This window comes from Lepidochelys kempii, chromosome 20 (genome assembly GCF_965140265.1).
Source record: "Lepidochelys kempii isolate rLepKem1 chromosome 20, rLepKem1.hap2, whole genome shotgun sequence".
Classification (NCBI taxonomy): Eukaryota; Metazoa; Chordata; order Testudines; family Cheloniidae; genus Lepidochelys; species Lepidochelys kempii.
Window position 1 is genome coordinate 22,571,114 of NC_133275.1, and position 26,046 is coordinate 22,597,159.

Consider the following 26,046-nt stretch of genomic DNA (forward strand, 5'->3'; position numbering starts at 1 on the left):
CGCGCGATCCGGCGTGACGAGCGGAGTGGGGGCGGGTTTGCAAACAGGCATTCCCCGGCCCAGCTCTGCAGAGGGCCTGATCCGGTGCACGGGGCTGGATCTCGGGAAAGACGCAGGGGGCCCGATCCCCCGCTGGTGTAAATCAGCATCGCTCCATTGGCGTCAATGGGGCCGTATCCCCACCGGGTGTAAATCAGAATCACTCCATTAGAGTCAGTGGGGCCAGATCCACAGCTGGTGAAAATCAGCGTCGCTCCATTGAAGTCAATAGGGCCAGACCCCCACCGGGAGTAAATCAGCATTGCTCCATTGGAGTCAATGGGGCCAGATCCCCAGCTGGTGTAAATCAGCATCGCTCCATTGGAGTCAATGGGGCCGGATCCCCTGCTGATGTAAATCAGCATCATTCCATTGGAGTGAGGCCTGTTTACTCCACCTGAGGATCTAGCCCATTGTTACACTACACTACATTGTTACGCTAAACACCTGTCAGAGCTGGAGGCACCCTTCCTGCCCGGACACCGAGAGGGACAGTTTTAGCTCAGTTAGGTTTGTTTAAATCTCATTCCCACTCAAGACAGCTGGAAATTTCAAAACACCTGGATTTACAGCCAGAGATCCTGAGTTGTGATCCGCTTTGGGGAAAAAAGGCATTTCCCCTCTAAATAAACTTTTTAAAAAGTTTTGAACCAACTTATTTCCACCGGCTCTGATGGTTATTGTTAGGTTCATGGCGTACAGATAGAGAAGTTAGACAAAAATGTAAAATCCTCTCACGGGGCTGTTGCAACGGAACATGGCTTTATTTCTTAGCATTCAGAATGACAACACACAAGAACCAAAAAAAAAAAAAAAAAAAACAGAAAGAGACAAAACAGGCTGCTCCCTGCTGCCCGGCTCACCCCTTACTCTAAACTGGCTCTCTGCACACTGACAGCTGGGACCCAGATTTCACACTTCCCTACAGAGCCCCAGTCTGCCAGCAGGACCAGGAAGCCCCCCCACCCCAAATTTAAAGTGCTAGCTTACCATTTGAAGCCTGTTTCAATACACTGCGGTTATTAGCCTCAGCAAAAGGACCTCTTGTGTCAACAACGTGAGATGAAGGGGGGAGAGAGGCTTGCTCTCAGAACAAGCAATGAGGAATTACAAATCCTTGCATCAGAACCGACCTTGCACAATGCAAAGGCATGAGCACAAAGCTAGAACGCAGGGGCCTTATTGGCCATGTCGTTTGCAAGCTGCCCTCACTCTCCTGGATCTTCCCAGCTCCCAGTCCCTGCAAACCCCTGCCCATGACCCACCCTACTCCTCCTAACCTCCTTTCTAAAGGGCTAGCAGCTTCCTGCCCACTCGTCAGCTCAGCTGGGTCCTGGTAGGGGAAATTCTCACCCAGAGGCAGAAGGCACTAATGGATCCAGTCCAGGGGTCCCCAGATGCTCCACGCATTGCATGGAGTGTCTAAGTCCTGGAGGGTGGGGAACAGCTGCAAAAGTTTGTCCCCACCCCCGCCCCTTGGAAAGCATCAAATTCAAGGCAATTGAAACTTCTTGCAGGAAACTCATGCATTTTTTGGATTTGGCAAATTTTGGAGGAACACGACGCTTTGAAATTGCAAAACATCCTCTTTGGCATTTTCCACCAAGAATTCTGGTTTCGTGGCTCAGAACGATGGCTGGATTTGAAATTGAAGCACAGCAGAGTACAAAGAAATGAAAGGTTTCAGAGTAACAGCCGTGTTAGTCTGTATTCACAAAAAGAAAAGGAGTACTTGTGGCACCTTAGAGACTAACCAATTTATTTGAGCATGAGCTTTCGTGAGCTACAGCTCACTGCATCGGATGCATGCCGTGGAAACTGCAGCAGACTTTATATACACACAGAGAATATGAAACAATACCTCCTCCCACCCCACTGGCCTGCTGGTAATAGCTTATCTAAAGTGATCATCAGGTTGGGCCATTTCCAGCACAAATCCAGGTTTTCTCACCCTCCACCCCCCCACACAAATTCACTCTCCTGCTGGTGATAGCCCATCCAAAGTGACAACTCTTTACACAACTCTTTGACAGCCCCGCAACCTGAAGCAAATACTCACCAACAACCACATACCACACAACAGAACCACTAACCCAGGAACTTATCCTTGCAACAAAGCCCGTTGCCAACTGTGCCCACATATCTATTCAGGGGACACCATCACAGGGCCTAATAACATCAGCCACACTATCAGAGGCTCGTTCACCTGCACATCCACCAATGTGATATATGCCATCATGTGCCAGCAATGCCCCTCTGCCATGTACATTGGTCAAACTGGACAGTCTCTACGTAAAAAAATAAATGGACACAAATCAGATGTCAAGAATTATAACATTCATAAACCAGTCGGAGAACACTTCAATCTCTCTGGTCACACGATCACAGACATGAAGGTCGCTATCTTAAAACAAAAAAACTTCAAATCCAGACTCCAGCGAGAAACTGCTGAATTGGAATTCATTTGCAAATTGGATACTATTAATTTAGGCTTAAATAGAGACTTGGAGTGGCTAAGTCATTATGCAAGGTAGCCTGTTTCCTCTTGTTTTTTCCTACCCCCCCCCCCCCAGATGTTCTGGTTTAACTTGGATTTTAACTTGGAGAGTGGTCAGTTTGGATGAGCTTTTACCAGCAGGAGAGTGAGTTTGTGTGTGTATGGGGGTGGGGGGGATGTGAGAACCTGGATTTATGCAGGAAATAGCCCAGCTTGATTGCCATGCACATTGTGTAAAGAGTTGTCACTTTGGATGGGCTATCACCAGCAGGAGAGTGAATTTGTGTGGGGGGGTGGAGGGTGAGAAAACCTGGATTTGTGCTGGAAATCACTTTAGATAAGCTATTACCAGCAGGACAGTGGGGTGGGAGGAGGTATTGTTTCATATTCTCTGTGTATATATAAAGCCTGCTGCAGTTTCCACGATATGCATCCGATGAAGTGAGCTGTAGCTCACGAAAGCTCATGCTCTAATAAATTGGTTAGTCTCTAAGGTGCCACAAGTCCTCCTTTTCTTTACACAATGTGCATGATAATCAGGTTGGGCTATTTCCTGCACAAATCCAGGTTTTCTCACATCCCCCCCACCCCCATACACACACAAACTCACTCTCCTGCTGGTAATAGCTCATCCAAACTGACCACTCTCCAAGTTTAAATCCAAGTTAAACCAGAACATCTGGGGGGGGGGGGTAGGAAAAAACAAGAGGAAACAGGCTACCTTGCATAATGACTTAGCCACTCCCAGTCTCTATTTAAGCCTAAAGTAATAGTATCCAATTTGCAAATGAATTCCAATTCAGCAGTTTCTCGCTGGAGTCTGGATTTGAAGTTTTTTTGTTTTAAGATAGCGACCTTCATGTCTGTGATTGCGTGACCAGAGAGATTGAAGTGTTCTCCGACTGGTTTATGAATGTTATAATTCTTGACATCTGATTTGTGTCCATTTATTCTTTTACGTAGAGACTGTCCAGTTTGACCAATGTACATGGCAGAGGGGCATTGCTGGCACATGATGGCATATATCACATTGATGGATGTGCAGGTGAACGAGCCTCTGATAGTGAAAGAAATGAAGACAATTAACGTCAAAGTGCTCTGAAAGGATCAATGTGAAACTGGTGGATGGGCCCGAAGCAATTTTCCTTTCCAGCGTCTGTGAAACTTTTGGAGATTTAAACTTTTTGTCCTGATTTGAGACGGGGAAATTATCCGCTATCGTGAAAGTGTTTCCAAGACAGGAGATCTCTTTCCAGCCCAGCTCCTCTGCTCCGAATGACTGGTAGGGATGTCTCTGGGACCAACACCAAATGATGTTGGCCCCTTTCTCACCCCCCCGCCCCTTCTGCAGCCTGTGCAGGGGGCCTCCCCAGTTAGTGTGGAACTGGCTCCTGGTGTGACCAAAGCACACTGAGCAACAGCTGTTGTCAGCTCCTGGAGGTTATGGGGAGTGGAGAGCATGAGTTAGAGCAGCCCCAAGGCTGCTCTTGCTGAGAATGGGGATCAGACAGGACCCAGCATTTGGAGAACAGCAAGGTGGCTCAAAGCTACAGCTGCCTCCAACCACTTCTGGGCTTGTCCCAAACATGGGGAGGGGTTAGGGGAGAATTAGGACTCCCAGCCCAACCCCCCTTCTATAGCCGCTGGCTTCCACTTCCCTCCCAGAGCTGGGGTGAGAACCCAGGAATCCCGGCACCCACGAGCCCTGTGCTAACCACCAGACCCCCCCTCTCCTCCCAGGTAGAACCCAGGAGATCTGACTGATGTGTCACTGATCCATGCTGCCTGTTGGCAGTACTGCTGTTTCTAGGACTGTTTGCCTGGCACGTTTCACCAACACAAGGCTCACACGCTTGTGTACATGTGCCAGCTGATGGGCCCTTCCCCATCACCATGGCAGGGAAGGAGGGGAAGAGGCTATGAATGAGTGAGTTCCTCCTTTGTAACTGCCTTCCCCAGGGTCAGCTGCAGCATCCTGTTTCTGTAGAGGTTCCCAGTGAATTGGAAAGGAGCCACAGGTTCATGCCCCTGATGGCTTGGGTGAGTCACGTTATTGGGCTGGGCCTCAGTTTCCCCATTTGTGAAACAGGGATGATACCTGCTTTGTCCATTTGTCCCCTTGGGCCGGGACTGTCCCTCATTCTGTGTGTTGCAGTGGGGGCCCGGATCTCAGTGGGGGTCTGTGCAGCACCCTGTTCTCCATTGGTAAGTAGTAAGCGACGTGCCAAGGCGACTCAGAGAGGCTGCTTCAGAAAGGAAGGATTGCCCAGTGGTGAGAGCACTCACTTAGGACTTGGGAGAACTGTGTCCAAGTTCCTGCTCCTCCCCTCACCACTTGTGTGACCTTGGGCAAGTCACTTCGCCGCTCCGTGCCTCAGTTTCCCCATTTGTACAATGGGGATACTCACCCTCAGGAACGCTGAGTTATGCCAGCTGGGCATCCAGCCCAGTGACCCCTAAGGGAGCAGTGCCCATTTACACCAGGATCTGGCCCCAGTGACCCCCACAGCGCAACCCCCTTTGCACCCCTGGGGATCGGGCCCCCGCTTTCTGAGCACGCAGCCCCTCCGCCGAGGCTGCCAGCACTGCTTACAGGCAGGTTCAGTTTCTCTTCTCCGGTGCGAGCAGCCAGCCTGCCGGCAGCTCTGCCAGGGAGGAGGAGCGATTGCTGAGCCGTCTCTCTGCACCAGCCCTGCAGTGCAGCCACTCCTGCAGCCTTGCCAACCCGGGCACAGCTCTCCTCATGCCGCCTCTGGGTGGGGTGCTGGAGAAATCAAGGCCGCAGAGGCAGGATGAAATCCCTATCCTCGGAGCCAGGCCCCCGGCTGGTGGAAACGGGCGTCGCTCCATTGGAACGCAAGCAGCTTGGCCCCACCGGGCGTAGAGTTGCCTGGTGTCCAGTTTTCAACCAAACACCCAGTCGAAAAGGGACCCTCCCTGGCCCAGTGAACATGGGGGAGGGGGGGATGGAGTGACCAGGGCGGGGCCTCAGAGAAGGGGCGGGGCAAGGGTGTTCAGTTTTGTTCGGTCAGAAAGTTGGCAACCCTGGGCGACCAGCCACCCCACCCCTTCGCCCCCCCACCGGAGAGGGTGTCTGATGCTGAGCTGGGCTGGAGAATTCGCCTCCTTCAGCTACATCCCCCTATGCTCAGCTACCACTGGGGCGAGGCCGCATGACGTCCATCAGCCCCAGCGCTTCTGGGAAACCCACAGCCCTGCTCCCCGGGCAAAGCACCACCCCGGGCGTCTCCGCTCTTGCTGGGCTCTTCGACGCCTCTGTCCCTGGTGGTAGTAACCCAGGCTCCCGCGGGTAGGTCCTGCTTAGTGCCTCACGAAGAAATCCTCCAGCAGGGGGCAGTGCAGGAAGGCAGCGGCCTGGGCAGCAGAGGGTTACTGCCAGGGGCAAGCCAGCTACAGGGTGTTTAAGCACAGCTCTTTGCCTTCCCTATGGGCCCTGGGGGGCAGGGCATAGCCACAGTGCAGAGAGAGCCAACCATGCCCCTGATCTGCCCCCAGACAGAGGCTGGGACCAAGGGGAGTGCAGGGCCTTTAGGCCAGCCACACCAGCTGGCTAAGCCCCCCATGCATGAGAGGGAGGGTCTAGGGGCCCAGTCCCATCCAGGTTAAGACTCCTTTGGGTAGCGCAAAGGGGCCCGAGCATAGCCAAGACCCAGGCTGGATTCTTCAGCAATAGCAAGGGTCCTGCAGCGATCAGGGCAGGTGTCTCGCTGCAAACCCAGGGTGCACCCCAGAACGCTCCCCCCTTCACATGAGTCCTGTCGGCGATCTCCTGGGCTCCAGCAAGGAAACCCCACAGGTCCATCAGCCCTAGCCGACTCCAACCACCTGCAATGCCCCAGCAGATAGCCTGCTGAAAGTCCAGCCGTGCAGCAGGATCCCGCCAGGGATCCGAGGGAACGCTGCATCCAGAGGGGTTTGGCGGCCTTGGGAATCGAACCAGGGAAAGCCACATCTTAAAAGGGCGTGAGCTAAAACAGCCTGCTGCTAGCCACTCAACCCCCAGCTCCCACTAGAGGAGGACAGAGCACCACAACGTGGGCATGGCAGACACCGAATGGGCGTGGCTCACCCTGAACCAATTGCAGGATTGGTGCCCCGGCAAACCGATGGGCACCACTCCCTTCCACAATGGAGATCAAAGGGGGGGAATTTTCTCCCCCGCTGCAAATTCTTTCTCACCATTGAAATTTTCCCATTCCCCCCCTTCACAAAACCGGATGATAAAAAAAACAAAACCAAGTCTCTCCCCCATTATCAGACCCACCCGTGTTTTTAAACAACAAAAGGGAAGAAACCAAACCCTCCGAAAAACACCTTCATGAAAAATCCTTCCTTTGGGGAACCGGCCGGGAGAATGCAACTTCCCACCTTTTCCACTCAGCGATTCCTCTTGCGCCCCTTTTCCAAGCATCTCTAGGGACTGCGGATTAATATTAAATACCATCATTTATATTTCAGGGACTGGATGCTTCTTTGTAAATGACATGCCTGAACTCAGCCAGAAATTATGGTGGATTTTCCGCCCCCACACCCGTGACCTGTATAAACTTTTAAGCATCAACCAACCCTAGATGATCACAGATAAGGCCGGAAGGAACCACGGTGATCAGCCAGGCCTCGCTTTTGCCCCCGTAAGTGATCAAATCGGAGCCCACGTTTCTGCAGGCTGCCGCAACCAAAACCATTCTCAGAGGCACGAGGGGGCACTGCCCGTTGAGGTGTCGGGGCAGGGGAGAACAAGCCGTGGGACCCTGCTATTAACGCAGCGTGGAATGCAAGTGCCTCACGCCTTCAGATGTTCAATTCTGGAAGATCCCCAGCAGGCTGGGTAATGCTTAGACAACCCTCGCCACCTTGTGGCCAAATGAGCACAGCCCTTGCCCTTAGCAGGTGCCAAGGTGGCCCATTGTCTGGCCTGCAGAAGTGGTGGGGAATAGGAGACATTCTTCCCACCAGAACATTTGCCACACCAATTGGGGGGGGGGGGTATCATTAAAGACCCCAGAACATTTTAACTATGATGTCCACCCCAAATTCTAGTTCAAGTTCTACCTTACCTCCCTCAATCCCACCCACCAAGGCTCTGTCGCGTTGCCGTGTGCTGCCGTGACAGGCTGCCCCCAGAGGCAGCTGCAGTTCAGGGAAGGCACATGGACAGCTTGCAAGGCTGCTCTCAGGAAGCTGGGAGGTTCAAAGAACTCTGGTTCGAAGGGTTCAGGATCCACCGTCCAGGCCTGGATTTTTAACATTTGTATTACAGCACTGCACTCTTGGCCCAGGGCCCCCATTGTGCCGGGCAGCGCGCATACCCCGTAAAAAGAGATGGTCCCTCCCCCACAGAGCTCGTAATCTAAGTGGACTGGGACAGAGTGCAATGTAGGACTGGCTGAGGATTTTGTTCATAGCTTTCTTCCCCCATTCCCCCGACAAAAAATGGCTAGTTTTGTCAACACACAAATGTTCATTCCCAGCAAAATTTTGCAGGCAGTTTGTTGAAACCAACTCCACCAACTGCCAGTGCTTTGGGGAGGGGGGAAGACTTTTGGTAACCCCCCCCCCCAACGTTTTAAAAAACAATTAGTTTTCCACCAATGGACAAAAACTGTAGAAAAATCCAATGAAAAATAAATTATTTTCTCCGGTTTAATTCCTCCCCCTCCTCCGAAAGGGGGAAAAGCCAAATTCCCAGAGCAGCAGTGGAAAAGTTCTAGCCCAGCTCACAAAACAGAAATCTTGATGCTATGTCTTTCTGTGAGTTTGTAAATACGCCCTTTATTAACGGAAAACTTTAGAACAGAAAAGCAGCTCAGAGATTAGGATTCTTTATTTCTGTTGCACGAGCATCTGGGAGCTGCAGTCAGACGATAACCTGTTTGCTGCTGTGCAGACACAAAAGAACAATTTATTTCCCCGTGAAGAACCCCACTGGAAGATGACTTTCATTCGGAGTTTTTCCCCTTTGATCAGTACAAACTGGAATAAAAAGCAGGGCAAAGAGCCTGTGGAACGTGCTTCTCACTCTCTGCCAGCCAAGGCTCAGCAAGGAAACGGAGGGCAGCGCGAAATGGACAAGAAGACCCCAGAGTTGAGCACTTCACAGAACCAGCCTAAGCATTGCCAGTAAATCCCACAGAGGTTCTGGTAAGGGGCAGTGTTGCCTAGTCGACCGTGACTCAGGAAACCTGGGTTCTATTCCCGGCTCTGCCACTGCCAGCTGGGTGACCTTGGGCATGTCACACGCCCTCTCTGTGCCTCAGTTTCCCCTCCCATATTTTTCCTGTTTCAGCTAAACTCTTGCCTAGGTGCACTGCCACAGGGCCCCAACTCAGCTGCTGCCGTCGCCACTGTAGAGCTAATAACAATGATCTCTAAGAGGCAACGGGGCCGTTTCCAAAGGGAAATGGGCATCTGTCTCCCACAGGGCCCTTTGAAAGGGCCTGCTGTGAATGAGGCCTGGGGACCTCATTGCACAGGGCAAATTTCAGCCCCAGCTAGTTCGATATCACATGTTAGCCGAGGCAGCTTGTTAGCTGGCTCTGAGATTTTGATTTTAATTTACAAAAAATAAAGAGATCTAGTTTATCCCCCTGCTCTGGGGTACTAGGCGCCACCCCACTCCCACAGCTGGGGAGAAAACACAAGCAGTCCTGACTTTCTGCCCCCCTGCTTTAACCCAGTAGACCCCACTCCCCTCCCACAACTGGGGAGAAAGCCCAGGAGTCCTGCTCCCTAGCACCCCCTCCCCCCCACTCTAACCACTAGACCCCACTCCCCTCCCAGCGCAGGGGATAGAACCCAGGGAGAAACACTGCTGGGTCACCAAGTCGGTTGCGTTCCCTGCCCCCCGCCCAACACATGAACTTCCAGCTGGTGCCAGGCGTGGGATACAGACTTAGAAAGAGACACCAATCAGACCCCGGTAGGGGCACGGACTTCCAAGCCCCTCGCTCAATCAAGCCCCACCCAGTGGATGGGGCCCCCCAAGGACAATGCTGCCGCCCCCTCCCCGCACACGGGGCCCCTGCCTACAAGCTGCTGAGGTGCAGCGCCATGCACAGCAGGTTGACTCCGTTGCAGGCGAGGCAGGCGAGGTTGCAGAGGGACGACAGCCCGTGGCGCTTGAAGAACGTCTGCCGCGCGGCCTGGTACTTGGGGTCCCTCTCCCGCAGCTGCTGGTACGTCTCGCGCCTGGCCGCCAGCCCCACCTCCCCGCCCAGGCCGTGTTCCCGCTCAATGGCCTGCAACCGGAACATGGCCGCCGTGGTGGCCGGGGACAAGCCCAGGGCGTTAACGCTGGCCAGGACGAGGCAGACGAAGTAGAGAGAGCCCTGGGGGAGGCAAAGAGAGAGATGGTTGGGATGGTGGCATGGGACACTGGGTGTCAGGACGCCTGGGTCCTATCCCCAGCTCTGGGAGGAGAAGAGGCTCCGGTGGACGGAACGGATGAAGCTGGAGATAGAAGCAGGTGTCCTGACACCCAGCCCCCACTGCTCTAACCACTAGACCCCACTCCTCTCCCAGAGCCAGTGTTACCTAGCAGTTCTGTGTTCTTGGGGAACTAGGGTGCAGGACTCAGCCTTTCTGACTCATGAAAGACCTCCCCCCGAGCCTCTGCTTGAGCCAAAACCAATCAGAAGAAAGACTTACAAAAAGCAATGACAAGGCCATGGGAGACACCCCTAAATCCCTGGGAGAAGGGGTCGGGATTAAGGAAACTCCCCTGGCCTCACTTGCATCGAGGATGGGACAAGGAGACACCTCCATGAGCATCCAGAATGGAGAACGGAGCTTCCAAGGCAAGAACCGCAGGGAACTCTGGGACCAGAAAAGCAGGGAAGCATGGCATGATGGGGGATCTCTGCTCCAGATGTTAATGAACCCACGCCTGCACACCCCCAGATCAGACCAATTCTAGTGATAAATCCTTGATTGGTATCCAAAATAGTGAAGCTCCCTAATTGCATTGTGAGCTCCCTCCAAGGAACACGGCCCAAAGCCAGGCATGATCAGCTCCCCTGGTCTAGCCTGAAGAAAACTACTTTAGATTTATTCATGCGTAAATAAGGTGGAATACCAGTGTTTTCCCGTGGACCATTGCTGTTTCTCTTCAAAAACCCCGACCCATGCTCTGGATGCCTCGGTGTTCTGATGCCTGGATCCAAAATCTGCATCAGTTCCACTAGGACTTCATCTTCTCCTGACTGATCGTGCTGGGGGCTCTGCCTGTCTGCAGCACTCCGGACCCTACGTTACCACCACCACCTGGGACCCCCGATCAATTCAAGCTTCATGGAGTGGTGAGAACCCAGCTCTCTCTCTCGCTCGAGGTGTAGCCTTCTGACCCTGGCTTGTGTGATCAGTTCTAGTTTGTGACTTTTACAGTCACATTTAAGTTAGATTTAATATTATCACTGCTTTGTTCGTTTGGCTTCCCTATGGTTATCAGGCAATAACCAACTTTCATGATTAAGCTGGTTGCTTCTCTCTCTCTCTCTCTCTCCCCCCCTCGTGGGTGTTTTTGGGTTTCCTCATTCGCTCTGCAGCAACGCTCCTCGTACCGAAGCTAGAGATCCCTGCAGCACCCAAAAATCCTGTGGGGTTTGCTCATCAAGTGGGTTACGACCAGAACAATTATAACGGGAACGTGGGGATAGGGACGTGCTGAACCTGGGGCATATGAGGGTGGCAGCTTGGGAGTGCGGATTAACTGTGTGTGTGTGTGTGTGAGAGAGTGAGAGAGAGAGATTCTGGGGCTGGAGGAACCCAGCCCAGGGTAACCGAGGTCCTGCAGGATAGCTCCACTGGGAGGGGACTTGCAGCAGGGAGAAGCAGAGCTCCGTATGAGAACACAAGTCACACAAGCAGTCAGAAGTACAGAACACCCGCCCCCGCGAAGTGTAACCCTAATAAATGAGCATACCCCAAAGTAACGGGCAAAGCTGGTTACACCTGGTTAGAACCCAGGCATCCTGACACCAAGCCCCTGTTGCTCTAGCCACTAGACCCTACTCCCCTCCCAGAGGGGGGAACAGAATCCAGCCATTCTACTGTATCCTACTAGACCCCAGTCCCTTCCCAGAACCCAGGCGTCCTGCACTTTAACCACTTTCCCCATTCTCAGGAAGTCACCAAAGGCAGAGAGCTGACGTGAAGGGGCGTGACCCACCCGCCCCGGGGTGGCCGGCTCGCGAGGGGCCAGGGCTGTGCCTGGCCCCTCGATGGTACCTGCAGGGTCTCCATGGTGCTCAGCAGCTCTCGGGGGTGGTAGTAGGCAAAGATGGAGAGGTTGAGGAAGGCGCAGGCCACCAGGGCATAGAAGTAGAAGGGGAAGAGCTTGCTCTGGACCAGGCCGAAGGTGTGTCGGCTCACGCTCCGGATAAGCACAAACCCTGAGAAAAGGAGAGAGGAGGAAATCAAGGCACGCAGACAGAATTAGGGCCATGGGGCTGGGAGCCAGGACTCCTGGGTTCTACCCTGGCTCTGGGAGGGGAGTGGAGTCTAGCGGTTAGAGCAGGGAGCCAGAACTCCTGGTTCTAAGAAGGGAGTATGGTCTAATGATTACGGGAGGGGAGGGGCTGGGTGTCGGACTCCTGGGTTCTATTCCCAGCTCTGAGAGCCGGGGGGATCCCTTCCCAGAGACCCAGGCAGCACTCCCCACCTGAGATGAAGGTGACCCATATCTGCATCCCCCAGGCCAGAGACAGGATGAAGAGCTGGGCGACTTTGGCCAGGCTGCTGGGCTCCCCTTCCATCGGCATCTCGGCTGCGTTTACAGACCTGGAGGCAGAGAGGTGGGAGAGAACCCATGGTGAGTTCTGGGGAGCAGGGACATCCGCTCCCAGTGCTCGCTGGGTCACTGCGGAGTAACGAGACCATGTATCGGTGAGGTACCCTGGGCAGGCCCCAGGCCGAGATCAAGGCCCCAGGGGCTGATCCTGGCTGAGATCAGGGCCCCGTTGTTCCAGACGCTGCACAGACACAGCGAGAGATGGTCCCTGCCCCTGAGAGCTCAGTCTAAATAGACAAATAATAAAACAATCCTGAGTTCTTCCCAGTCAGAGATCTCAAAGCACTTTATGAAGGAGGTCATGATTATCCCCATACCCCACATGGGGAAACCGAGGCACAGAGCAGGGAAGCGACTCACCAAGTTCCCCGCTCTGCCACTGGTCTGCTGGGAGAACAGAACCCAGGTCCTCCGAGTCCCAGTGACAGGCACTCGCTGCTAGACCACACTCCCCTCCCAGCAAGGTCATCACACCCAATTTAAAGGTGGGGAAACTGAGGCACGAGCAATTAAGCAACTTACAAAACCAACCCGAGAGGTGGTGAAGATGGCCGAGCAGCCGGGGGCTAGAACAGCAGGGAGGCTGGGCTCAATCAGCACTGGTACAGGAGAGCACCGGGGCTGGCAAGTGGCAAGAGGAGATAAGGGGGGTGGGGAGGGCTGTAAGGGGATGGGCAGAAGCATGGAGTAGGATCAGGGCTCCCACAGCCAATGGCCCAGACAGAGAAACGCTGCCCCGCCCTGCCTCTTAGAATCGTCGGGGAGTGGGTGGGGGAAGCAGGACAGACAAATCTAGGGAGACCCATGGGGGAGGGGTGGGGGGGCCTCAGGACGCCTGGGTTCTCTTTCTGCCTCTGCCACTGACTCCAGGGCGAAGGTCACACAGCTGGGCAGGGAACCCAGGAGTCCTGGCCCCCGTCCAGGGCCGGGAGCAGTGCCCGGGAGCGTGGGTTCGAGCACCAGGAGGTCCCCAGCCTTGCACATGATCGCCGGGGAGGGGGGCCCAAAGTCCCTGCCCAGCCTCAGGGCCCCACAAAACACAAGAACCAACCCAGGGACCTACGGGACTCCCCTCTGCGTGGCTGCTCCCCCGGCCCCACACGTGCTCCTAGCCCCGCTCCTGCCCCACACGCTCCCGGCCCCACACGCGCTCCTTGCCCTGCTCCTGCCCCACACGCGCTCCTTGCCCCGCTCCTGCCCCACACGCTCCCGGCCCCACACGCGCTCCTTGCCCCACACGCGCTCCTTGCCCCGCTCCTGCCCCACACGCGCTCCTTGCCCCGCTCCTGCCCCACACGCGCTCCTTGCCCCGCTCCTGCCCCCACGCTCCCGGCCCCACACGCGCTCCTTGCCCCGCTCCTGCCCCACACGCGCTCCTTGCCCCGCTCCTGCCCCCACGCTCCCGGCCCCACACGCGCTCCTTGCCCCGCTCCTGCCCCCACGGTCCCGGCCCCACACGCGCTCCTTGCCCCGCTCCTGCCCCCACGGTCCCGGCCCCACACGCGCTCCTAGCCCCACTCCTGCCCCACACGCGCTCCTTGCCCCGCTCCTGCCCCCACGCTCCCGGCCCCACACGCGCTCCTTGCCCCGCTCCTGGCCCCACCGCGGCCCGTGCACAGATCGGGGCGGGGGAATCGGGTCCCTACCTGCCCCTCCCGCAGGCTGCTCCGGCCCGGGCTCAGCTGGAGGGTCGCTCTGGTCACGCCCCCTGGCCCTCAAGGCTCCACCCCCCTTTCTGGGTCCTGCCCAATCAGCTCGCAAGGGGAGCTCCAATAGGGACTGAGGGGCACCATGAGATCATGCAGGGGGGTGGGGCTAGAAAGCCACGCCCCTCTGCCTTTGTGATTCTTTTTGTTACATGGGGCGTGTGGCGGCCTGGGTGGGTCAAACCCCGCCCCCCCTTGTTCCCCTCCCCCCCGCGTTTTGGGGTCCACGTGGGCCCCTGACAGCGGGGCAGAGACCCGGGGGCGATGGATGCGCTCAAGGGGCAGGTCCTGACCACCAAGGTACCAGGGCAGCTGGGCTGAGCCCTGGCCCAGCTCATCACCCCGGCCCCAGGCGGGCACCGCCTGCCCTCGCACAGACCCGGGACTTGGGCCTCCTGGGTGTCCCACCCTGCCCAGATCCGGGGGGAACAGGGATCACTGCACTGGAGTGGAGCAGGGGCCCATCGACCCTGGTATCCCGCCCACCAGGGGTGCATCGACCCTGGTATCCCACCCCCTGGGGGCCCATCGACCCTGGTATCCCGCCTCCTAACCCCAGGTCAGACCAGGGACCCATTGACGCTGGTATCCCACCCACCGGTGGCCTGTCGACCCTGGTATCCCACCCACCAGGGGCGCATCGATCCTGGTATCCCACCCACTGGTGGCCCATCGACCCTGGCATCCTGCCCACGAGGGGCACATTGACCTTGGTATTCTGCCCACCAGCTCTGCCGGGACTCCTCATTCCTGACCCGCAGCCCCCTGCTATTCCAGTCTAGGACCTTTGCAGGTGAATTGAGCTTCCCTGTATATAATGGTGTGTCGATTTTACAATGCAGCCTCCCCTTTCCACTGCCAAACTGAGCCGATACCCCCCCTTTCCCGGGGGAGGGACAGATGGGGGTATGTGGGTAGCTGAATTCTCCCCCTTTGTTTCCAGGAGACCACTTTGATCACAGTCTCCAAGGAGGACAAGAACAGGGGTAATGCACCCAGCGGCTACTTATCCAGGGCCAGCAGCAATGCAGGGCTGGTAAGCGACTCCGCACTGCTGGGGATGGAAGGAGAATCCTGGTCCTTGCTGCTGGAAAGCCCCCATCGTGCTGGGGCTCTGACTCTGCCTAGCTCCCCATTACCCCACTCCCTCGTTTGGGGCTCAGACAGGGGGTGATGGCTCTAAACCCTCTTTGTGCTGCTCTTCTTCCTGTCTCCAGTGACATCGAGAGCAGCCTCGAGGCTGCTCTAATTCATGCCCTGCCCAGGAAGCAGGGAAATGGCCAAGCTCTGGGCATGCCCCCAATCCTGCCCCCCTTATTCTGCTTTCACACCAGCCGGGAGGCCCCTTGCCCAGAGGGATAGTCCGGGGGATGGGGCTCTTCCCACTCCCTTTGTGTTCCCAGAGTCGCTATAAGGGGGCTTGGGCATCAATGACAATGGGGTTCCTGTCCCCCCCAAAGGGCACAAGATTCACCCTCCCCACTCCCAGCCTCCTCCCCATGGCCTGAGTCCATCACTCAGACCCCTAGACAATCATCCCCAACCCCAGAGCTTGCAGGGGCTAACAGGGAGAGCGGTGCAGTGGGTACAGGCTGACGGCCCCCTCTGATCCCCTCCCTGCAGACCCAGCTGGAGACGGAGGCCTTCGAGACAAATGGTGAGAGACCATCCCATTTCCGTGATGGGGGTGGGGGGCAGACCTGGCTGATCCTTTGTGGGGACGGGGGTCACTAGACCTGGAGGGTAGCGAGCGGGCATGGCCAGCCAAGACACACACCCTCCTCAGCAGGCAGTGGGGTGGGATGCCCTCTGGGGAGGGAGCCTGGCTCCCTGGCCCTGACTGGGGAGTTGGGGGGTGGGAGGAGCCAGGGTGGACCCCATTAGGGGGCAGATGAGCTGGCTTTGGGTTGGTCCCCACCTGGGGTCAGGCTGAGGGGCAGTGTCCCAAGCCAGGTGGGGAGGAGGGCATGCTGTGGGATTGAGGGGGGACCTTGTCAAGACACTGGTGTTAGGGAGAACAGCCTTGGGGCTGCTCTAACTTGTGCTTGGCCCCATCCATGGGCCCCTGGGGAGCAGAGAACAACTACAGTGCAGTGTACCCCAGCCATGGCCCAATCTGCCCCCTATGCCAGTGCAGAGCCAGGGTGGCACAGAGAATCAGGCTCAGCATGTTTTTAAGTCCTTCCTCTGGTTCCATCCCCATGCCGGCTCCGGCTCCCCACTCACCCCCAGCCGCCTTTCCTTTGTAGCAGGGATGATCCAGGCGATGCTCCCAGATTCCCAGAAGATCCTGACAAATGAGCTGGAGATCATCAAAAGCCAACTCCATGCCCAGGCAAAGGTAACCCCAGCAGGGAGAGGGGATTTGTTATGTACATTACGGTAGTGCCTAGGGTTCCCCATTGGGCGAAGCGCTGCACAGACCCCGACCAGGATCAGGGCCCCATTGGGCCAGATGCTGCGCAGACCCCTAAAGAGAGCCAGTCCCTGATCCAGCTTACAATGTAAACACACAAAAGGTGGGAAGGGAAACTGAGGCACATAGCAGCAAAGTGATTTGCCCAAGGCCACCCAGCAAGTTCAGTCCAGAGCTGGGACTAGAACCGTGGTGTCCTGTCACCCAGCCTGCTGCCCCATGTGCTAAACCCCACTCTCCTTTTCCCTGTACACTCAGAGACCCTGGGAAATAACCAGAGGCAGCAGGGCTGGGTGTCAGGGCTCGGTCCATGAACCCCCTGTGTTGCGTGTTTCTGTGACAGGCCTTCGAAGCCCTGAGCCACTCGGTCTCCCTGCTGGAGCAGGAGAGCAGCCTGCAGCAGCGAAAGATCCAGCAGCTGGAAGGTGAGACGCCGTTCAGTCCCCGTCGGGGCCAGCTCTCCCAGCAGAGGGCTCTGCAGACCAGGGGATTATCTCCAGTAATTGGATTATGGCGCCTCCGTTGTGCTGGGCGCTGCATAGACATCCCCCCCGGACCGAGATCGGGGCCTCCGTTGTGCCTGGCGCTACACAATTCCCTACCCCCCCATCTCTCCGGCCGAGAACAGAGCCCTGCCCAGTCATAGAGCAAGCGACAGGTCCTGCCCTGAACATTTCACCATCGACAGAGAGAAAGGAAAGATCGTTATCCCCATAGTAGAAATGGGGAAACTGAGGCACAGGGAGGGCCAGTGACTCACCCAAGGTCACCCAGGGAGTCAGTGGCAGAGCTGAGAGTTGAACCTGGATCTCCTGAGTCCCAGCCTGGGGCCTGAACCACCAGCCCAGCCTCCATCACTTCCCCCAAAGGGCTGGGATTGTCAAAGGCACCAAGGGCCGCTGGGCTCCTAATTCCCCTTTAAAACTTCCAACTAGAACGTTTTCAGGAGCTCCTCCCCAGTAGCCCCTCCCTCCTCTCCAAGTAGCCCCTCTAGCTCCTCCCTCCTCTCCAGCTCCTCCCCAGTAGCCTCTCCCCCTCTTTAGCGCCTGCCCAAATGGCCCCTCCCTTCTCTGTAGCCCCTCCCCCAAATAGCCCCTTCCCCAAGAAGAGCCCTCCTTCCTCAATAGCTCCTCCCCCATCAGTAGGTCCTCCCCTCTAATCTACATGGTAATGTTTGAGTGGGTGTAAAGCGCCCCCCTCTGCCTGCCCCCTGCTCTGCACAGAGGAGTTGAGCCGAGCCTGCGGCCCGGCCCAGGGGGAGATGTTCGAGCGACTGGTGGATGGGAAGATCCTGGAGGTCTGGGCTGCCATGGCCAAGGAGGTGGAAGGGCTGCAGGAGTCTCTGCTGGAGCGCCCCGACCACCGCATGATCCAGAGGGGTGACTCGCTGGAGAACCTGTCCTTGGAGATCCTGGAGAGGTTAGACCGGGCATGGGGGGCTGATTCCACAGCAAGGGGGGCTCCCAGATCTGCTTCCCCCAGGATCCCACTAGCCCCATACCCCTCCCCTGGCTGGATCAGGGCCCTGCACAGTCATAAAGCAAGAGACAGGCCCTGCGCTGAAGATTTTACCCTCTAGACAGACAAAGGAAAGATCGTTATCCCCACTGGAGAGATGGGGAAACTGAGGCATGGGGTGGGACAGCGACTCGCCCCAGGTCACACAGGGAGTCAGTGGCAGAGCTGGGAGTTGAACCTGGATCCCCCGAGTCCTAGTCCAGGGCCTGAACTGCCAGCACCTGCCCCCTCCCCCAGCAGCCCCGTGGACCCATCGCCTGTGCATGGGACAGGAGTGCTGCTCGCACGGTAATAGCCCCTGTTGGGCCAGGTGTGGCACAGACACCTGGTGAGAGACAGTCATTGCCCCAAAACTAACTAGACAAAAGCTGGGAGGGGAAACTGAGGCACAAAGGGGTCCCAGCTGCAAGGCTGGGAATAGAACCCAGGTATCCAGAGTCTCAGGCTGGGTCCCAAGTCGCTGGAGCCCGCTTGCCCCCTGTGATGTTACCACCTTGAGCGTCACGGAGCTTCCAGCCGCAAACAGTGGTGGTGGTTTCAGAGCAGAAAGGGGTGAAATCTGGGCCCCACGAGGCACCTAATTCCTGTGTGGCCTTTGAAAATCTCCCCCAAGAACATTTTCAACTGTAGCCCCTCCCTCTTCAATTGCTCCTCCCCCAGGTAGCCCCTCCCTCCTCAGTAGCTCCTCCCCTGGATTGACTGCCCTGGGCCCAGGATATCACCCAATGAGGTACCCAGACCATGCAGCTTCTCCAAGCCCCCGTGCTGGTGGGAGCCCCCCGCTCTGCAGGTTTCCCCAGCCCGATCTGGGGCAATGGTGCTGGGAGTCTTTGGCTTTCAGTCGACTTTCCTCTTCCTTTAGCAAGAAATTCCTCTGGGAGGAGCTGGAGTCAGTGCAAGGTGAGATGAGGAGGATCCATCAGAAATTGAGTAGGTACCCAGCAGAATATCCCTTTCTTTGCCCCCAGCCCTCAGGTGTCTATGGGTAAAAATCCCCCCGGTGGGTGCATGGCACAATACGCCCTCGATAGCACCCTCCAACGCTGGATCTCCCAGCTGGGTCAGTGTTGGCCTGTTTGTCCAGCGGGGAAACTGAGGCACGGAGAGCAGGGCCAGGACTGGCACAAAGTTCAGGCCATGAGCCTGTGACAGAGCTGGGGATAGAACCCAGGAGTCCTGGCTTCTTGTCCAACCCCCCACCCCCTTAATCTAACTATTACACCACACTCTCCCAAGGAATCAAAACCCAGACCTCTGCCTCTCAGGCCCAATGCCTCACCCATGGGGTTACCTGTCCTCTCTGCCTTGCAGCCCTGCTGGGAGGCAGGTCTGCATCATCAGCCCCATTTTCCAAGTGGGAAAACTGAGGCCTAGAGGCACCAAGCGCTCTACTGAGGGCCCCACTGCATGTCGAGGGGCAGGAGCAGCGCTGGGCTCCAGCCAGCGATTCCAGGCAGCAGGGCCAGATGTGCCACTAGGGGCATTTGGTTGGCTGTGGAGCCTGTTCTGGGAGGGTCTGGGTGGGGTGCGGGGAACCCTGAACTGGGGGCTCTGGTTTTTCTCTTCCGCAGAGGATCAGGAGGACGATATAACCAAGAACCTCGTCAGCATAAAGAAAATGCACGAGAATCAAGTGAAATGCAGGAAGGTGAGATGTGGGGGAGGGGAGGAAGAGGAAAGGGGGTGGGGCTACATGATGCTCCTCCCCCTTTGCTGTCCATTCACAAATCAGGCACTTTGCATCACATCCTTCTCTCCACCCAGGCACACGCTGTTGCCAGGGGAGGGCACCCCCGATTGAGCCCCTGCCACACTCCCTGCAGGACAGCGCCCCCTAGCACCGCACTGGGGCACTGGGGTCAGCACTAACTGTGAGGGGAGAGCGCCTCCTGCTGAGCCCCCCATGCCGAATAGCAGATGTCTGCACCCCAACGGCTCGGTCGGGTGGACCCCCAGTTTGCTAGAACAGCCCCCCTCTCTCCCCAGATCCTGTCGCAGCTGAAGGGCAAAGGGCCGGGCGCAGAGGCGGCCCTGGAGTGCGTGGGCAGAGGCAGAGATAGCAGGCCGGTCAAAGAGGAGCTGAATGATATATGGTATGATGACCAGGCTGGAGCTTGCTGCTGGGGAAGGGGCTGCCCAGCTCCCGTCCCCCAGCCCCTCTCCATGCTGAGCTGTACTGGAGCCCCCCATCTGTCCTGTGGGCCCCCCACCCCACCTCTCTGGGCTCTCATTGCAGCCACTAGGGGGCAGCACTAATTGCCATGGGAGAATGCCCCCTACTGAGCTCCTGCCCCACTTTCTGCAGCACAGCTCCCCCTAGTGCCACGCTGGGGATCTGGGGTCAGCACTGAGTGCAAGGGGAGAGCGCCCCCTACTGAGCCCCTACCCCACAGCACCCCCTAGTGCTCTCTGCATCACCTCCCTTTGTCCAGTGCTGACCCCCTTCTGCCAGTTGCTTCCGACTCTCCCGTTACCGCCTCTCCCCAGTGCAAGGGCAGCAAAACACGCTCCTCAGTGACACGTGCTTGGGAACGAACGTGCCACCACCCTGCCTGTGTCCAGATTTGAACCCTGGGCCCTGCAAGGCTATAGGCCAGAGCTAAAGGAGCAACTCTGTGAGCGGGCAGCAGTAGTAGGTTGTTATGTTCTTACACACATCAGTCACAAGAAGGAGCTGAAGAGAAACCCAGGATGGTCTTGGCTCAGGGCTCCCTGCGTAACTGGGGTACAGCCCTGCAGTCGGTCTGCACCATCACCTCAGCACCCCCCGCCTAGCGGGGGGATCTGTTAATGGGGTCTCTCCGTGCAGGTCGGCTGTCAACACCCTGCGGAATTCCATGGCCAGCTGCAGCCTCCGGGGCGACGGCCAGGCAGCAGTGAGGGTCACAGGTAAGTGGGGCGGGAGGGCTGAGAACAGGGCTGGGTGTGAGGTGGGAGCCAGGGGGGCTGGGTGTGGGATCAGGGACAGGGAGGTGGAAGGAGCTGGCTTTGAGGGCATGGGTAAAATGGGGGAGGGGCGGGGGGTTGGGTGTGAACTGTGGGGGGCTGTGGGTGTCAGTAGGGGGCTTCAGGGGGTGGATGGGGGGGGCTGGGGCAAATCCGCATGGCTCCACTGGAATTGAGTGGGGTCAGTTCTCAGCAGCTGGGGATCTGGCCCCTCTGTGTTGAAGCTCCCTTGGGCAGAGTGCCCCCTCCACCCCCGACTGAGCAGCCCTTGCCCCTCTTGCCCTGCCAGGCCGTCGGAGCCGTCGGCACCGCATGGCCATCTCGGCCAGCCCACCGGCCCCTGCCGCAGAGCCAGCCCTGTGCCTCTGCCAGGAGGAGAGCAGCTCAGACCACAGCTCCTGCGAGGGCCCCTGCCCCTAGGGGGGCCATGCCGGTAAGACCCCTCCCCCCCACCCTCCCTGGCCCTGCTGCAGGTCCTGGGGCTCTGCTGGGCCAGCCAGGGCAAACCCCTCCCAGAAACGCGCCAAATTGGGGACTTGTGCCTGAAACAACCCCCCCCCCCCCCCCATGAGGCCCTGGGCAGCACACCATGGCTGAGAACCCAGGTGTCCGGCTACCCAATCCCAATCTCTGCAGACCCTCCCCCGCTGTGGGGGAAGGCTGAGAACCCAGGCGTCTGGCCAGCCCCTTCCAAGGCTGATGTCCCCTCCCCTGGGTCTCTGCAGCTGAGGGACAGTTGTGCCCCGACAGTTAAAGGGCCAGCGTGCTAATTTGCCCTCTTCTCTGTCCCCCAGGCTGAAAGCAGAGAGGGCCAGGGACCTGGCCTATGGATGAGACCGAATTAAACAGCTGCTTAGGAGTGACTGGGCCTGGGGGCCTTCCGTGGGGCAAGGCTCCTTAAGGCCAGATCGGAGGAACTCGGGGGCCCAACCCAGTGGGGAGGGTTGCCTGGCTAGAAAATGGATCCCCTGTCCCTAGCGTGGACCGTTCACGGCCTCCCCGTGTGATGCCCTGTGGAGGTGGAATGCCCTCCTCTTCTCTAGCAGCCCTGGGGGCAGAACCCAGGGTCCTGGTTCCCAGCCCCACCTGCTCTAACCACTAGACCCCACTCCTCTCAGGGAGCTGGGAACACAGGAGTCGTCGTTCCCAGGCCTTCCTGCTCTAATCACCAGACCCCACTTCCCTGCCGGAGCCAGGGAGAGAACCCAGGCGTCCTGGCTCTCAGGACCCTGCTCTAACTACTAGACCTCTGCCAGAGCCAGGGAGAGAACCCAGGCATCCTGGCCGGGCAGTTTGTTCTGTGTGAAGAAACCCCTCCCCCCCACGCCACCCCCGTCCGGAAGGAGCGTCCAGCGCCATGAACTGGGTGTGGAGAGTTTGTGGGTCTCGGCAGCTGCCGATTCCTGACCAAAGGATTCAGATGTGAGGGCTGCAGCTGCGCTGGGAGAAAGGAGGGTGTGAAAGCCACTGCATCCGATGCCTCTCCCAGCCCTGCGGGTCTCCTGGTAGCCACTAGGGGCCAGCACTGACTGTGAGGGTACAGCGCCCCCTACTGGGCCTCCACCCCACTCCCTGCAGCACAGCGCCCCCTAGTGCCACCCTGGGGCAATGGGACCAGCACTAACAGCGAGGTTTCTTGCACCTTCTCCTACAGCAGCTGGTACTGGGCACCTTCGCGGACGGGGATGCCCTTCTGCAGTGAATTAACAGAGCTGAAGGCGAGACAGGTCCATCAGATCTTGTCTGATCTCCTGGGGGGGGGGGGGAACGGACACCCTGCAAATACAGGGCTGGGAGAATAGGAGGGGGAGTGAGGGGAGGCTGTGAGACGTGGGGGTGGGGGGCAAGCCAGCTCCAGGCTGGGAAGGAGGATCCTGGGGGTTCCTACCGTGCCCATTCCAGCCCCTCTCACCTGCACCCCTGCCCTGCCCTGTGGATCCCAGGCCAGAGAATTGGTCCAGGAACCGGACGGCCCACCAGTTCCTGGAGCCAGCTCCGAGTTGGAGTGTTTTTTAGAAAGTTCAGCTGATCTAAAGGTAAAGACTCCGAGTTGTGAGAATCCACCACCATCCTGGGTCAGTTGCTCCGATGGTTCCTTCCCCACCCTCTCTAAAACCGGGCATCTTATTTGTAGTCTGAATGTGTCTCGCTCTGGCTCCCAGCCGCTGGATCTCACTGGACCCTTTTCTGCTGGATCCCAGGGCCCCTAAGGCTCAGAAATCTCCTCCCCATGCAGCTCCCTGGAGCCGGGATTGAATCACCGATTAATCTTCTCTTAGCTCCGTTTCTTGAGTCTCTCTAAGGGAGCGACTCGTTCTTGTAGCTCCTGTCTGGAGCCGGCTCAGTGGCCTTTTTGGAAGCCCGCACCCCAGAACCGGGCGCAGCTTCCCAGGAACTGGCTCGCCTGAGGGCCCAAGTGCAACGACTCCATCCGTGTTCAAAACCTGCCCGGCTCCCAGAATGAGAGGTCTCCGTATTTCCCAGTGGTGTTGGACAGCTTCCACCCCAGTGTGTGACCCATTCCCAGCCCCAGCTGCGGACAGACTTCGCCATGCTGCCTTGCAATCCTCTTGGCTAGTCCCTGGTTATTTGATAGCCATCGCTCATCTCCCCAGTCCTCCATTTCCGTCCCGTGTCCTGCGATGACTCTCCTCCCATCACCCCCCAGGAGTTATTGACCGGAATCTGCCTCCCGAAACGATCCTGGGTATATTTTTGACATTTGAGATGGTACAGCTGCTTCACTGGGGCATTTTCTGCTCTACTGACTCCGGGCTGGGGCTTTACCCTCTCGGGGCGGGGTTTATTGCTTCTCACGCTTCCCTTTTGTGATGCGTTCCGAGATCCAAACTAGCGTCTTGCTAATTCGTATTTTTATATTCGAGGCCCCGGCTGAGATCAGGGCCCCGTCGTACCAGTCCCTGCCCCGGCTGAGATCAGGGCCCCATTGTACCAGTCCCTGCCCCCAGGCTGAGATCAGGGCCCCCCTAAGCCAGGTGCTCCACGCAGCTCCAAGGAGCTGACACTCAAAGGAGACACTGCAGGGATCCTGAGCCCCATTGCGCAGATGGGGAAACGGAGACCCAGAGAGAGGAAGTGACTTGCCCACGGTCACCTAGGCAGTCTGTGGCAAAGTTGGGAATGGGACCCAGGCATCCTGGCCCAGTGCCTTAGGCCCAAGGCCACTCTGCTGCACTTGCAAGCATGCTCAGGCCAAGAAGCCATGGACAAGGAGCTTCCATTTCCCTCCGAGTTGGGGGTCCCACTAGGGCCAGGCCAGTCTGTGGCTAGGAGCTTCCCCTGCCAGCCAGGACCTGCTGTAGGGAGAGAGAGGGGAGTTGCTCAGCCTCTGTAGGGCTGTAGATCCCTCTGAGCGGTGCTGGGGGTCAGGGAATTTCCCAGGTATTCGTTCCTCCATGGGGCAGCTGTAGGCGGCGTGGGGGCGGGTTAGCCTCTGCATTCCCTTCATGCAATGGAGGATTTAGCGCTGACCTGGGGGGCACGGGATCCATAGAGCACAGAGCTGGGCCTTCCAGCTTCTTGGATGCATCCAAGAAGCAGCAGCTGTTCCACCGGAAGCTGTGCTGGACCGTGCTGCTTTTCGCACGAGCACTTGTGAAGGGAAAGTGCCCTGTTTCTCACCAGCGAGCGGAAGTGGAACCTGCCGCATCTTGCACAGGTGCATGGGAATGGACGCCCTTGGGTTTTACACTTGGGAATGGAGCAGACTGTTTTGCACAAGCACTTGGGACTGGTATCTGTTGTGATTTGCACAAGCACGTGTGAAGGGAGTGGACTGTTTCCCATGAGCGTTCACGTTCTCCTTTTCTGTTCTCCTTTGCTTTTCCCACCAGTTCTCCCCCGCCCCCCACCCCTGGATCCCCGTTAGCTTGCACCTGCCTGAGAGAAAGCTGCCCTGACGCACATGCTTCATGCACTCCCTGGGACTCTTTCGGGGCTACCCAAGGGGTGCAGGGTGAGTCACAGCTTGCCTTGCCTGTACCCCAAACTATGAGCTGCTGGCACTGCAAACCCGGCGTTTCCCCTCTGCCAGCTGGCAATTTGTACACCCCAGATGCCCTCGGTGAGTGCTTGGATCAGAGCAGAGAGAATCTGTGGCCAGCTCCATGGAGCTGCTTTGCCCCCCGGCTTCACTCTGGCCCAGGGCACAGGTCCCTCCAGCCTGTCCATACACCCTGCTGCATTACGCTCCAGCACCCAGTCCCTCAACATCGGGACACCCGAAATGCAGGTGGATGCGCTGCCCCTGTGGGAGCAGCTCCCCGCCCCCATTCAATACGCACGTAGCCATGTGTATAGTCATTACATCATGACGTGGGCAAACTTTTTGGCCTGAGGGCCATGTATGGATATGGAAATCGTAGGGCAGGCCATGAATGCTCACGAAATTGGGGGTAGAGGTGTGGGAGGGGGTTAGGGCTCCGGCTGGGGGTGCAGGCTCTGGGGTGGGGCCAGAAATGAGGAGTTCAGGGTGCAGGGAAGACTCGGGGGGGGCGCCTGGGGATGAGGGGTTTGGGGTTCAGAGGGCGGGAGGGGGATCAGGACTGTGGCAGGGGATTGGGGCACAGAGTGGGCTCAGGGGTGCAGGGTCTGGGCAGCATTTACCACAAGCAGCTCCTGGAAGCATGTCCCCGCTGTGACTCCAAGGCATGGCCAGGCAGCTCTGCGAGCTGTCCTGTCCACAGGCACCACCCCTGCAGCTCCCATTGGCCAGGAACCTTGGCCAATGGGAGCTGCAGAGGCGGCGCTGCGGACAGGGCATCGCGAAGAGCCGCCTGGCCACGCCTCCGCATACTACATAGGAGCCAGAGGGGGGTCATGCCGGCTACCTCCTGGGAGCCGTGCAGCGCGGGGCAAATCCCCGACCCCAATCGCCAGCGGGAGCAGAGGGCTGGATTAAATGGTCTGATGGGCCGGATGTGGCCCGTGGGCCATAGTTTGCCCAACCCTGGTCTAAATCCACCAGACAGTTATTTGACCCAGCTTAAGGAAAAGATTCAGACAGAAGCCGTGTCATGGACTCACAGGCCCCATGCTCACTGGGCTCCCTATAGCCCCTGGGAGGGACCTTCCATGTGACAGGCCCCCATGAGGG

At 57.7% G+C, this 26,046-nt stretch overlaps 2 protein-coding genes across 5 annotated transcripts; one reads left to right on the forward strand and one right to left on the reverse strand.

Annotated features, from left to right (window-relative positions):
- Window positions 1–8,363: 8,363 nt before the first annotated feature.
- Window positions 8,364–14,070, reverse strand: TMEM205 (transmembrane protein 205). 4 transcript variants are annotated; one of them, XM_073318388.1, is made up of 5 exons: window positions 13,991–14,006; window positions 12,876–12,965; window positions 12,216–12,334; window positions 11,783–11,946; window positions 8,364–9,885 (listed from the first exon to the last, which is right to left on the reverse strand). In XM_073318388.1, the coding sequence occupies exons 3-5, from the start codon at window positions 12,313–12,315 to the stop codon at window positions 9,583–9,585; spliced, it is 567 nt and encodes a 188-aa protein (XP_073174489.1). In that variant the 5' UTR covers window positions 12,316–12,334; window positions 12,876–12,965; window positions 13,991–14,006; the 3' UTR covers window positions 8,364–9,582. The 4 variants fall into 4 exon arrangements, with proteins under 4 accessions (XP_073174489.1, XP_073174488.1, XP_073174487.1 ...); XM_073318387.1 differs by lacking the exon at window positions 12,876–12,965 and having other exon boundaries at window positions 13,991–14,070; XM_073318386.1 differs by lacking the exon at window positions 13,991–14,006 and having other exon boundaries at window positions 12,867–12,965.
- A 236-nt stretch (window positions 14,071–14,306) lies between these two features.
- Window positions 14,307–19,351, forward strand: CCDC159 (coiled-coil domain containing 159). Its single transcript, XM_073319228.1, has 8 exons — window positions 14,307–14,350; window positions 14,994–15,086; window positions 15,674–15,707; window positions 16,300–16,391; window positions 16,810–16,891; window positions 17,690–17,885; window positions 18,847–18,914; window positions 19,296–19,351. The coding sequence occupies exons 1-8, from the start codon at window positions 14,315–14,317 to the stop codon at window positions 19,349–19,351; spliced, it is 657 nt and encodes a 218-aa protein (XP_073175329.1). The 5' UTR covers window positions 14,307–14,314.
- The last annotated feature ends 6,695 nt before the right edge of the window (window positions 19,352–26,046 follow it).